The sequence below is a fragment of the Hemicordylus capensis genome, chromosome 2, assembly GCF_027244095.1.
Source record: "Hemicordylus capensis ecotype Gifberg chromosome 2, rHemCap1.1.pri, whole genome shotgun sequence".
Classification (NCBI taxonomy): Eukaryota; Metazoa; Chordata; class Lepidosauria; order Squamata; family Cordylidae; genus Hemicordylus; species Hemicordylus capensis.
Genome location: NC_069658.1, coordinates 89073928 through 89086049, shown reverse-complemented (window position 1 = coordinate 89086049; position 12122 = coordinate 89073928). Strand labels below are relative to the sequence as shown.

Sequence of the window (12122 nt, the reverse complement as noted above, 5' to 3'; positions counted from 1 at the left end):
AGTACATCAGACTAGTGGTCCATCTAGCTTAGTATTTTCTATGGTGACTGACACCAGCACTCTAGACTGTCAGACAAGAGTGGAAATGCCAGAGACTGAACCTAGAACCTTCTGCATCAGAACAATACTGAACCAATTAGCTATAGTCCCTTGAAGATTGAAGAGAAAAGGGTCAGGCAGGGAAGCACCCAACTCAGTTAGGATCTCCCTGGGATGGTGTCTCATCTGCAAGATGCAGCCTGACTACCCATCCTAGGCTTACAAGTTGCCTGTTCAGTTGAAGCAAGTGGGATTTCATTGCTATTTTTCTGAATTCAGCATTCCACAATGAATTTCCTGAAAAGAAGTCATGTCCATGTACAAAAATGCATTAATCCATTGTCAGGCATGATGAGCACACATGTAGCTATTTTGCCCAGTGTAGAATAAAGTCATGATAAGCAATGGCTTTCTGCCAATTGTATACTTTACCCCACTTCCAGCTTTGCTTATGTTGGCTTCCATGCATTTGTTCATGATCAGTTACATTATCAAATGAAACCATACCCCTTTGGTAGTTGATCTCAAGCTGTGAGAATCCAATGAACAAGACTATTTGGAATGGATGACATATATTTAGCTGAATTTTAGCAACATAGTGTAATCAGACTCTAGGGATGTGTACAAAACTGGTTTGGCCTGTTTGTTTCAAATTTGAACCAGCTTCAAACCAGGGTGGGTAGGTTCAGTTTTGGTTTTGCTTGAACACCCCACCACCACCCGGTTCAGTTCAAATTTGAACCCAATTTGATCCAGTTCTAAAAGTTTCTACATAAAGTATAATGTGGACTCGAACCTGCCCATTATTCCCTATGCACAGCACCTAGGGTACAAAACTGGGGTAGATGGTAGGCACCCAAAGGTGCCAACTACCACCTGAACCCCAAAGCAATTGGACACTCCTGTGATTTTTAATGATTTTTTTGAAGATTTTTCCAATGTTGCATTTCTCCCATAGGGAATAATGGGGATTTGAGGCAGCCCCATTTCCCCCTTGGGGGGTGCCTGGGCACCCCAAATTGGGATTGTGGCAGGGCAGGTTGTGCCACAACTCCCCCCAGGCTGGTGGGGGTTGTGGTCGTCCCCCCCCCCAGAATAAGAGTCCATTAGAGTGGATTGTTTGGTGTGTGTGTGTGTGTGTTTCTGTATGTATATGTGTATGTATGTATGTATGTATGTATGTATATGTAAGTGTGACACACACACACTTACATATACATACATACAAACACATATACATACAGAAACACACACACCCCAAACAATCCACTCTGATGGACTCTTATTCTGGGGGGTGGGACCACAACCCCCACCAGCCTGGGGGGAGTTGTGGCACAACCTGCCCTGCCACAATCACTCACACACACACACACACACACACACACACACACACACGAAAAGTTCTTCATAGGGATTCATTGAGAGAACTCATACAGCAACCAATAATCCAATTTGTGTTTGGACTTGCTACTGTATGTGTTCTCTCAATAAATCTGTTAAGAGGCCAGGAACTAAACATTTCTTGGGGCGGGACATAAACCCCACTGGCTTGGGGCTCCCGGGGGGGGGGCACAACCTGCCATGCCCCCAAACCCACTTTGGGGGGCCCATGCACTTCCCCCAAGGGGGGATATGGGCCGGCTGGGCCACCTCAAATCCCCATTGTCCCCATTGACTACAACAGCCACAAACAAACAAGACCTAGCAAGATAATGAAAGGTAGTAAAATCAACCCAGCATGCAAACTGCAAAGAAAAAGGGGTAAGGCAAAAACATGACCTTGAACGAGAACTTAAAGTAACACACCTTGGTTTTAAGCTCTACTCTTCATGCACGCATTTTGCCTATGGGGAAAAGCACCTCAGAGTGGCAGGTCCAACACATCTTTGCTGGAGGCCACACAGTCCCCAGACGGCATGTGATGGCACCAGACTAATAGACATTATCAATGTGTGTGCATGTGTGTGCTAGACTGAAGAGGGGAAAGAGAGGGGACCCTAAATAAATTAAAAGGAGAGGAAAGTCTGGCTCAGAGGTGGGTCCAGTGGAGGCCACACACGACGTGGTGTGGCAGCAGACTGCTTACTCATCATTGCCGGTGCATGTGTGTTTGGTGTGTGTGTGCATGTGTGTCAGAACTATACTGGAAAGGGCGAAAGAAAGAGGGGCCTAAATAAACACATTTCACTCATACACATATATATAAATCCATCTTTACAGCTATTTGCACACCAACTACCTACACAAACCAAAGCTTCCAAAACACTATCTATACAAAAGAAAGAAACCTCTAATGTCACCTACACAACAGAAACCTCCATACACGTATGCACACAGCACTTCTACACAAGCACATATTTACACCTTTACAGTTTGAAATTTTTTACAAATCTACATTTTTACAGTCCCCTCCTATGCCTTCCCTGCCCAAGTCACCTATGTACACATTCAAAAATTTACATACTTACAAATCTACATACTTACAAATCTACATTTTTACAGTCCCCGGCCTGCCTCTGCCTCCCCCACCCCAAGTCACCTATATACACATTCAAAAATTTACATACTAACAAATCTACACATTTACAAATCTACACATTTGCAAATATGCACAGTGCTGCACTGGCACATCCGCCTCGTGTTTGTGTGTGGGTCCATGGCCACCTGAGTGCTGGGGGACTCAGGTGGAACCAGGGGCTTGTTCAGCATCAGGTTATACCAGTGGGTGGGTGTGTCCAGTTGTCATGTCACAGTGCTGGTGGGCACGCTGCAACATTACACAGCTGAAGAAGGCAGGGGGTAGGGTAGGGATCAGTGGAAGCTGTTGCCAGGCAGATGACCGACTCCATGGGTCAATCACTCATCCAGCTCAACTTCCAGCTTGGGTAGCCCAGCAGGGGGAGGTTGACCTTGAGGAAGACCAACTGCTTGACCAAACTAGGGTTCAACCAGAACCGAGTGGGTGTTACCACATTGCTAGCATGTGAAAACATCTGCTTGCTCTGGATGCTGGTTGGCGAGCAGGAGAGGAGGCGCACAGCAACCACCACCAGGTCCGGCCAGACTTAGTGGCTGGTTGCCCAGAACTGTGCACAGTCCATCTTGGGGTCTTCTTCTACAGGCTCCTCCAAGGACTGGGAAATGCACAGCACTGGTGGACATGATAGGCCGAGCCTCCCACAAACCTGGCAGGGCACCAAGGCACACACTACTGGGCTGATTTAGCAGGAGGAACTGCCTGTTGTATTGGTGCTGCTGCCTGGGATGCTGCGCCACCTGACTGGGAAGAAGAAGGAGTAGGCGCCAAAGGGCTGCCCGCACTACTGCTGCTGGGTGTGGGTCGCACACACTCAGGAAGCACACCATCACCACCCTCCTAGTCTCTGCTGGTCCTAATGACTTCCTCCTCCCTAATTCTATTGACCAGAGGTCCCTCCACCTGGGCAAGTCATTCGCAAACAACATTGCCCTTGATGGTTGGGTCGCAGAGACAAGAAAGGACATACTCCTCTTTGTCACCCAACTCATCTACCAGCCTGTTGACAACCCCAGTCCTCAGCCTTCCAGCCACAGCATGCCTCTCTGGCATGGTCAGTGGGGTCTGGAGTTCACCCATAGCTTCTCCACGAGGAGAGTTGTGGGCAGGGCCTGACTCAGAGGAGTGGTGTTGGCACCCAAGCTCTTCATGGCAAACAGAAAGGGCTCAAGTGCCAACACCATCTTGGACATGAGCTTCCATTCCGCATTGGATAGGTCTCACATGCAAAGGACTTGTTTCTCTCCAGGTTGTTGAGGGCCAGCTCCTGCTCCAGCAGGCACCGGGACAAGAGGAAGGTGGAGTTCCACCGGGTATCTACATCCGTAGGGATGAGATGTTGAGGAATACCATGGTCATGCTGCCACTCACAAACCAGGTGCTTGGACCTTTCACTCCAGTGGAAGTGAGCTGCAACCTTCTGGGCCTTGTCCACAAGCACAGCCATGGCAGCAATAGCACCTAACATGGGACAGACCTGTTCCCTGGATGCCTTCGCCTCCTTGAGCCCAAGGGTGTCCCTGACAACCAGGTGGTTTGTGGGTGCCATGCAGCTGGATATTCACACACTCCAACACTGACTCTACCACTGCCATGAGTTTGGAACCATTGTCTGTCACAATGAAGCCCCAGGTGAGGTGTGGCAACCCACCTATCCACTCCTCAGCTTGGCGGCTGAGTATGGCTGCCACCTCCTCCTTGGTGTGCTTGACATCCAAGGTCTCTATGTGCAAGACAGCCCACCAATGCCAAAATATGGTGTGGGATGCACCGGAGCCAGAGGCAGCACCGGAGGTCCCCCCTCTCTCTGGGCTCCACCAGTGAGCAGCTATGTCCAGGAAAGCAGCAAGCATTCCACTCATACTGTTCCACAGATCAGTGATTAAATGCATGCTGGGACCAGCAGGTGCTGCACATAGTATGGCTGACATGAGCTCCCTGCACCACCTATACAGGGAGTGGACCACCTTCCGGCTGAATGTGATCCTTGAAGGGATAGTGTAGTCAGGCGCTAGCGCCTGGAGTAGCCGGCAGAAGCCCACATTCTCAACCAACTGAAATGGTTGGTCATCAGTGGCCATCATCTCCCCTATGAGGTGGGTGAGGAGACATGGGTCCATATGACTGGCACGCTTCTTGCCCAACAACTACATCCACCGCTGGACTGGCAGTGTGCCCTGATTCATTGCCAATGCAATGCCTGGTTTGGTTCGAATTTGAACTTGAATCTGTTTGCATATCCCTAAAAGACTCTTCAAAATGATCACAAAACAAATTAAGTTGGAAAAGTTGTTGGGTGGAATATCAGTGCCAGTTGGGCCATTCGAGGTGGTGCTCCTTTATTCTTAGTAAGGTCATGACTTTGTAGAATAGATACATAATGAGAAATGAAAATTGTTAAAGTCTGTTTTGATTTTTCAGAGATGTCACAGAAAAAAATATAATAGAGCTGACTCATCAAGTTTCCATGGGGATGAAATACTTGGAGGAGAACAACTTTGTACACAGAGATCTAGCTGCAAGAAATGTGCTGCTGGTTACACAACATTATGCAAAAATCAGTGACTTTGGACTTTCAAAAGCTCTTGGCTCTAATGATTATTACAAGGTAATAATCAGATTATTATCTGATCTTCTGCCAGAACACTTTGATATGTTCCCAAGTTATGATATCATTACAATTCAGTTTTACCCAAATGTGATATCTATAAACTAATAAGGAGAACAGAATCTGTTATCTTCCAAGAAACTACTGCTATTATACCTTTTAGCATGCTAATGTGATTATAGTTCTACAGATACCACTCTAAATCGTGATTTCATGGCATACACATTCTGAACATAATGAAAACAATTTAATTTTAAACCATCACTATTGTTTGCTGAATGAGGCAGCATGAACATAAGAACATATAGAACATATAGGCTGGAGGTGGCCTATAGCCTTCAGAATAGTAGCCATGGATAGACCTCTCCTCCATGAAGTTATCCAAATCCCTCTTAAAGCCATCCAGGTTGTTGGCTGTCGCCACATCTTGTGGCAGAGAATTCCACAAGTTGATTATGTGTTGTGTGAAAAAGTACTTCTGTTTGTTGGTCCTAGATTTCCTGGCAATCAATTTCATGGGATGACCCCTGGTTCTAGTGTTATGTGAGAGGGAGAAGAATTTCTCTCTATCTACTTTCTCCACACCATGCATGATTTTATAGACCTCTATCATGTCTCCTCACAATCATCTTTTTTCTAAACTAAAAAGCCCCAGGTGTTGTATCCTTGCCTCATAAGAAAGGTGCTCTAGGCCCCTGATAAGGGGGTATAAGTTACATGTATAAGTTGCACTTACTCAGGAGATGTTTGCTCCCAGGCAGTTAATGATATTATTGGCTCACAACATGGGATTACACTAGGAAAACTGAACTTGCAGATGGCTAATCATCCTCCCCTCCCCTCCTTGCAGCAGTTGCCAGTACATGCAGGAATTGTGTCCCTAAGCCTTCAGGAGAGTGTGGCCTTAAAAAAAAAACCCTTCACCATATACCAATCAAAAATATGTTTTGTTGTTGCTTGAAATTGCTAATATTGATCCTTTTATGTTGGAATTAATTGTAGGCAGAACATTGCGGGAAATGGCCCATCAAGTGGTATGCTCCAGAATGCATAAACTTCTACAAATTTTCTAGCAAGAGCGATGTTTGGAGCTTTGGTGTGTTAATGTGGGAAGCTTTTTCCTATGGTCAAAAGCCATACAAAGTAGGTGTCTTTTTTTATTTCTCAATTAACCTTCCCTTGTAACTGTCAAGCACACACTTAAAACTGAGTAATATATTGATTCTTGGAGGTAGTCCAATCTAAAACTGTTATCATTTGTGGCGAAACATAAGCAAGAAATTGTGTTCTTTCTATTCCAGTTGAAGCCATAGCCATAATCCCAATACTTTCCTGTAACAGACTTGTCGCTGTTTTGCAGGGCATGAAAGGAGGGGAGGTTGTTCAGATGATTGAAAGAGGGGAGCGAATGGAAAGTCCAGCAACTTGCCCACCTGAGGTCTATGAATTAATGAAATTATGTTGGACATATAAGTAAGTATTGTCATATTCATGTGCCATCTGATAAAAGCAGTGGCTGACATACTGTGCACTACACCACCAATGGAAAAGTGGGCATGCACACTGGTTCCATGGGACTGCAATGTCTGTCAGTGCTGCTAGCAAACATGGAGAGCTTCTGTGGCTCCTAATGATGTTTCTCCAATCATTCCCCATGTCTCACAGACCAGTCCATGCATACCACTCTTCTCACTATGTAACCAGGGGCTGGTTTAATCATGATTTTGTTTTTAAGTTATTTTTAATTCTATTTTATGAAATCCATCTTGAAGGATGTTTTTTAGCCAAAAAGTGGAATAAAATTGGAATTAATAATTTTTCAGTTATTTAGCACAAGAAAAAATGTTGTGACTAATGTGCTGAATGTCAAAATGGGGGAGAGAATAATGAAATCAAACTTTCAGACTACACTTCTCATTCATTTAACCACTATCCATATCTAAGTGTCAGGAGGCAATTTCCCATTCAACAGAATGAGACTGACAAGTACTATTGAACAGAGCATGGGACCATAAGGTTTCTGTAGCCTTTGGTAACCAATCAAAAGAAATATCTGATTTGCATTTTGAATGTAGGCATGGCTTTAAAAACTCAACATAGAAAGAAGAAAGATACACATTCATTGTTTCCATGGGAGAAGTGAAAGTGCTATTCACTTCAGCACACCTCACAAACAAGGAACCATTCTATCAGTGAAAAAAATTGTTAGAATACAAATTCTTCCTACTGGTTAATCACATTTTTACCAGTGAGACTGGGAGAGGGAGCAGTGGGGGGAAGTGCTTATTAACATCTAGATGAAACCGCTGGGTGAGGTCATCAGGAGATTTGGTATTGAGTGTTATCAGTATGCTCCATGTCATCATTATCAGGAAATATGAATATTAATATGATGACTATTTATATATTGCTTTTTAACAGAAGTTCCTAAAGTTATTATTTACATAGATATAAATAAATAAAATGGATCCCTGTCCCTCACAGTCTAAAAAAGAAACATAAGATAGACACCTGCAACACCCACTGCAGGGATGCTGTGCTGTGGATGAATAGGGCCAGTTACTCTCCACATGCTAAATAAAGAGAATCACCATTTTAAAAAGATGCCTCTTTTTAAAACCATTTCAAATATTGGAAATGGCATTATTGCCCTAAATGCCTGCCTACAGGCAGCACTGGACTGGATGAGGGATCATAAATTGAAGCTGAATCAAAGCAAGACAGAAGTCCTGATTGTGGCGGCGGGTCATAATCTGGAGGACAGGATAGAATATCCTGTTCTGGGTGGGGTTACACTTCTCTAGAAAGAACAGTACCTAGTTGGGGAGTGCTCTTGGAGCCTAGTCTCATCCTAGTGTCTGAGGTTAGGCTATGACTAAGAGCACTTTTTAATCAACTTTTTCTGATATGAGGGAGGAGGACAGTGGTGGCAGCTGCACTGTGATACTTTGTTGGTCAGGTCTCATGGCTTGATTTCTGTGTTGCCCCCGAACTATCTATCAAGGTAGATTGTCATAGATGTTTTATGACAGTAGGAACCCAAAAACTGCCACCAGGGGTATAGCTATAATTGAGCAGATGGGTTCAAAGAACCCAGCTCCTGAGGATGCCCCAGTTCCACTCCTTCCTATTTTCTTCATTATCTCCCTAACTCCAAGGGGCTGCTGAGGAGAGGGGTGAACACAAGCCCCATCTCCCCTAGCTACACCCCTGACTGCCACTCAATACATTCTGGTGCAAGGAAGTAATGAAGATTTGGAAACTGTCTTTTGTCCTCCCAGGGAACCAAACCTTTAAGGACAAGGTAGCAAAAATTGTACATGACTACAAAAACTATTTGTTTTTTTTGTTTTGTTTTTTTTTGCAGTGTTGATGATCGACCAGGATTTTCTGCAGTGGAGTTCAGACTGCGCAACTTCTATTATGATATTGCGCAATAAGAATGCAAGCACGAACTGATTTGTTCATGAAAGAAGGCACCACAGGAGGCAGATGGCAAGAAGTGTGCTTTCCAGTAGTGACATTATGAACAGAAGAGCTTTGCTATGAAATTACCTTTGCTGCTTTTCAGAGCATTTCCACATCTAAAATATTTTTCAAGTGGGATTCCAGTGCATATGGACACATAGTCATTGGTTATGCTTTTAATGCATCAACTCTGCACTACTGCAGATCTTCCTGGACACCTGAAATCACCTTTGGTTCACCCTGGGCATATTCTTGCTTCTGACTAGATACCTGCAGTGATGTCAAGAAGTCTTCATTATTTTGTTTCTTGTTGCTGTTTAGAGACATCGATCTTGCCACTTTCATAGCCTCTCCTCAGGGTCTCCCAAGCAAGGCCTGATTTTCCGAACAGAGCCCTAAAACTGTTCTAAATACCAGAGGTTAGCCTTAGAATGTATGTAATGAGGCTGCTTGTGTATTTGCATTGATATGGCATACATGTGCTAAACAAGAACTATGCCTCAGCCTGTGACACCACTTTCCCCTTACCATTTCTCCAGTTCTATAGAAAAAATGCAACAAAATCTAATTGTTTGAGATGTTTCCTACAACAGCAACATACTCCATCCTTCCTTCACTTTGATTTGTATAACAAAATCACTTTCACATTTATTAAAAATAGATGAACAACATCTATTTGTTCATCTTAAGTGGCATAAGGTGACCATATAACATTTTGGAAGGGCCTTGCTCTGAAAACTATACAATCATCCACACATCTGCAACTGGGCACTTTCCACCACAGGGATCAACTGACAGTGGCACGGAGATGTAGATGCAATTGAGCTGACAAATGCAATAGGGGCTTCCATTTCAAGTTTTGCCCACACTATGCAAAATAACTTTTCAGTTGTCTCCTGTGCATTGTCTGTATATAGCCACTCCTGGCCTGTATTATTTCGACTGTTTTATCTCTAAAGGCTAGCTGGGGAAAGGCATACCTCCAAATTTCCTTTCCATGCCACTGCTGGATCCCCATGCATCTGGGCATCGTGGTTGGGGGTGTTCCAGGGCAGAGGTTCATGGCAGAACTGAGTATATGCACTTGTCATCAAGCTATACCAGATCCGTTCTAAAGCTTCTTACTGAGCTTTCTGAATGATAGTCTGCTTGATAATCTTTTAAAACTCCAAAAGGTTTGTTATCCAACAATAACTGTAGCCCTATGTTTTCTGTCATGAAAAGTTAGAAATAGAGACATGCTGAGTAGGGGTGTGCATTTTGGAATTTTCTTGTTTCGATTTGTATCCGAATCGAAACATCCCCATTTTGTTTTGTACCCAAATTTTCTGAATCCGAATCAGCCCTGTTTTGTTTTGTTGCCAAATTTTCCGAATCTGAATCCGAATCCGAATTGATTTGTATTTTTAAAAAGGGTCCCAGGGCAAAAAGAGTGGGTGGTGGTGGTAGTGTCCAATGGGTGGAAGCTACCACCCAAATTTCAAAGGAATTAGGCAAAGGGCTGATTTTTTTGTGGATTTTTTTAAAGTTTACACATCTTTAAGAATTTTCCCATAGGGAATCATGGGGATTCCAGCAAATGTATCACTTCAAATCAAGGGGGAAAGGATGACCCAGAGCAGAGTGTGGTGGGTGGTAGTGCCCAATGGGGGTAAGGAAACTTCCAGAATTATTTCAAAGGAATTGGGCAAAGGGCTGATCTTTTGTGATTTGTTGAAGTTTACGTGTCTTTAAGATTCTCCATGGGGAATAATGGAGGTTTCAGCAGCCCCATAATTCCACTTGGGGGGCACTGGGGTTGCCCAGAGCGAGGGTTTGTGTAGTGCACATAAGGTGCCAACCACCCCACACCCACAAGCCTGTGGGATACTGGGTTTTGTTGTTTCTGAGGTGTTCATTGTAGAGTCTCTGGTAGCATATGAGATTTTCAGTGAAAAACAAGAATCCACTCTCATATGCTACCAGGGAATCTACACTCAGAACACCACAGAAACAGCAGAACCCAGCACCCCATGGGTTAGCAACCCTTTCCCTGGCCAATGTGGGGTCAGTAAAGAGTGGGAAGAAGCAAAAGAGCCAATGGGGAACAAGGAGGGAATTGTCAGCAGGTCAGCCCATGATTTAAGTCACTGATCAGAAGGCTGGAAGGGTGGGAAATTCAAAGAGATGTCAAACACAAAATGGAGACTGACTCAGAGATCACCACAAAATGGAGGTCCGAAACAACAAAATGTTTTGTAGCCGAAAGAGGGACGTTTTGTTTTGTATACAAAACTTTTGGATCTGGAAAATGGGTGTTTTGTTTTGTCTACAAAACACCCAAAACAGGCTGTTTTGGGTACAAAACGTTTTGTATCCAAAACCTTTCACACATCCCTAATGCTAAGTTATACTGTGGAGGTACATAGTTATTTTGTTGCTTTTTAAAAAAGGAAAGCATAAGCCATTAAATACCTGACTTGAATTTAAGATATTTTATTTGGCAAGTCTTTTTATTTAAAAAAATAGAATCTTATTTTTTCTCCCCAGTAATCATGGATAGGCAGTGCTCTTTTTGTATACTTGTCAGAAATCACGGTAAATGGCTAAAACATTGTATCTGTTTCCATGGCAAAATACATGGTGTTTGTTTGGAAGAACTCTGAGCCACTTGTTTCTATATAATAAATATGAGTGATATTTACAAAGGGTTTGGGGGTGGTGGTTCTTTTTTTCCTTTTTGGGGGAGAGGGGAGCTAACTCTTAGCAAACCTCATAAACACAAAAATGGGGTATAAATCTAGTGCATGGAATTTGTACACAGTATCCTTTCATACTAGGTATTAGTTATCAAAATGATTTCTACTTTCAACAGGTTTGATGTAGGCAGTTAATTTCTATTTCTTGCTTGTCTGTTTTCAAAGGGATTTTGACTTAAGGTTCATTGTCCTCAGAATTGGACTATTACTATACTTCACATTGGATGAGCAGGGTACATATGGGTACACATAATACACAAAATATTATGTAGAATTTCTCATTTTTATTTTCAAGGACCATTCCATTGCCAGGTGGCCATATAAACTCTACGCAAAAACCATACTCATCTGAAGTGTCCCTTCCGAGTGCTTCATATGTTGAAGAAGAAAACATATGAAGTGGTAAATGGGTACAAACCATCAAGCTTGCAGGCAAGAACTGTATACCGTCTTCTCCTCTGGCTTCATTTACAAAAAGAGAAATCAATCTCTGCCCCCCACCCCATCCACCACACACAACCACCACCACCGATTTCTTCCTGCTGAAACATTTATTAGGGAGGCTTTAAATATAAATTAACAGAAGTGAATGGAAGATAAGATGGCGCAATAGTTTGTGATGTGATATTCTTCCCATCTTCCATGCTGAAATAAGTATCCCATTTCTTTTACACCTTCATCCCTAGTACAACAAATGGAAGATTTGGAAAAGACATAAAATGGAATATCAGAA

The 12122-nt window shown here is 43.3% G+C and overlaps 1 protein-coding gene across 4 annotated transcripts in view; it reads left to right on the top strand.

The window, feature by feature from the left end:
• The window catches only part of SYK (spleen associated tyrosine kinase), a 159090-nt gene extending 147749 nt beyond the window's left edge, over nt 1-11341 (top strand). For all 4 annotated transcript variants that reach the window (XM_053296621.1, XM_053296622.1, XM_053296619.1 and 1 more), the window contains 4 exons: nt 4997-5183; nt 6186-6326; nt 6544-6656; nt 8551-11341. In XM_053296621.1, the coding sequence (XP_053152596.1) occupies nt 4997-5183; nt 6186-6326; nt 6544-6656; nt 8551-8623 (514 nt within the window). In that variant the 3' untranslated portion in view covers nt 8624-11341. The remainder of the gene's footprint in view (nt 1-4996; nt 5184-6185; nt 6327-6543; nt 6657-8550) is intronic.
• The last annotated feature ends 781 nt before the right edge of the window (nt 11342-12122 follow it).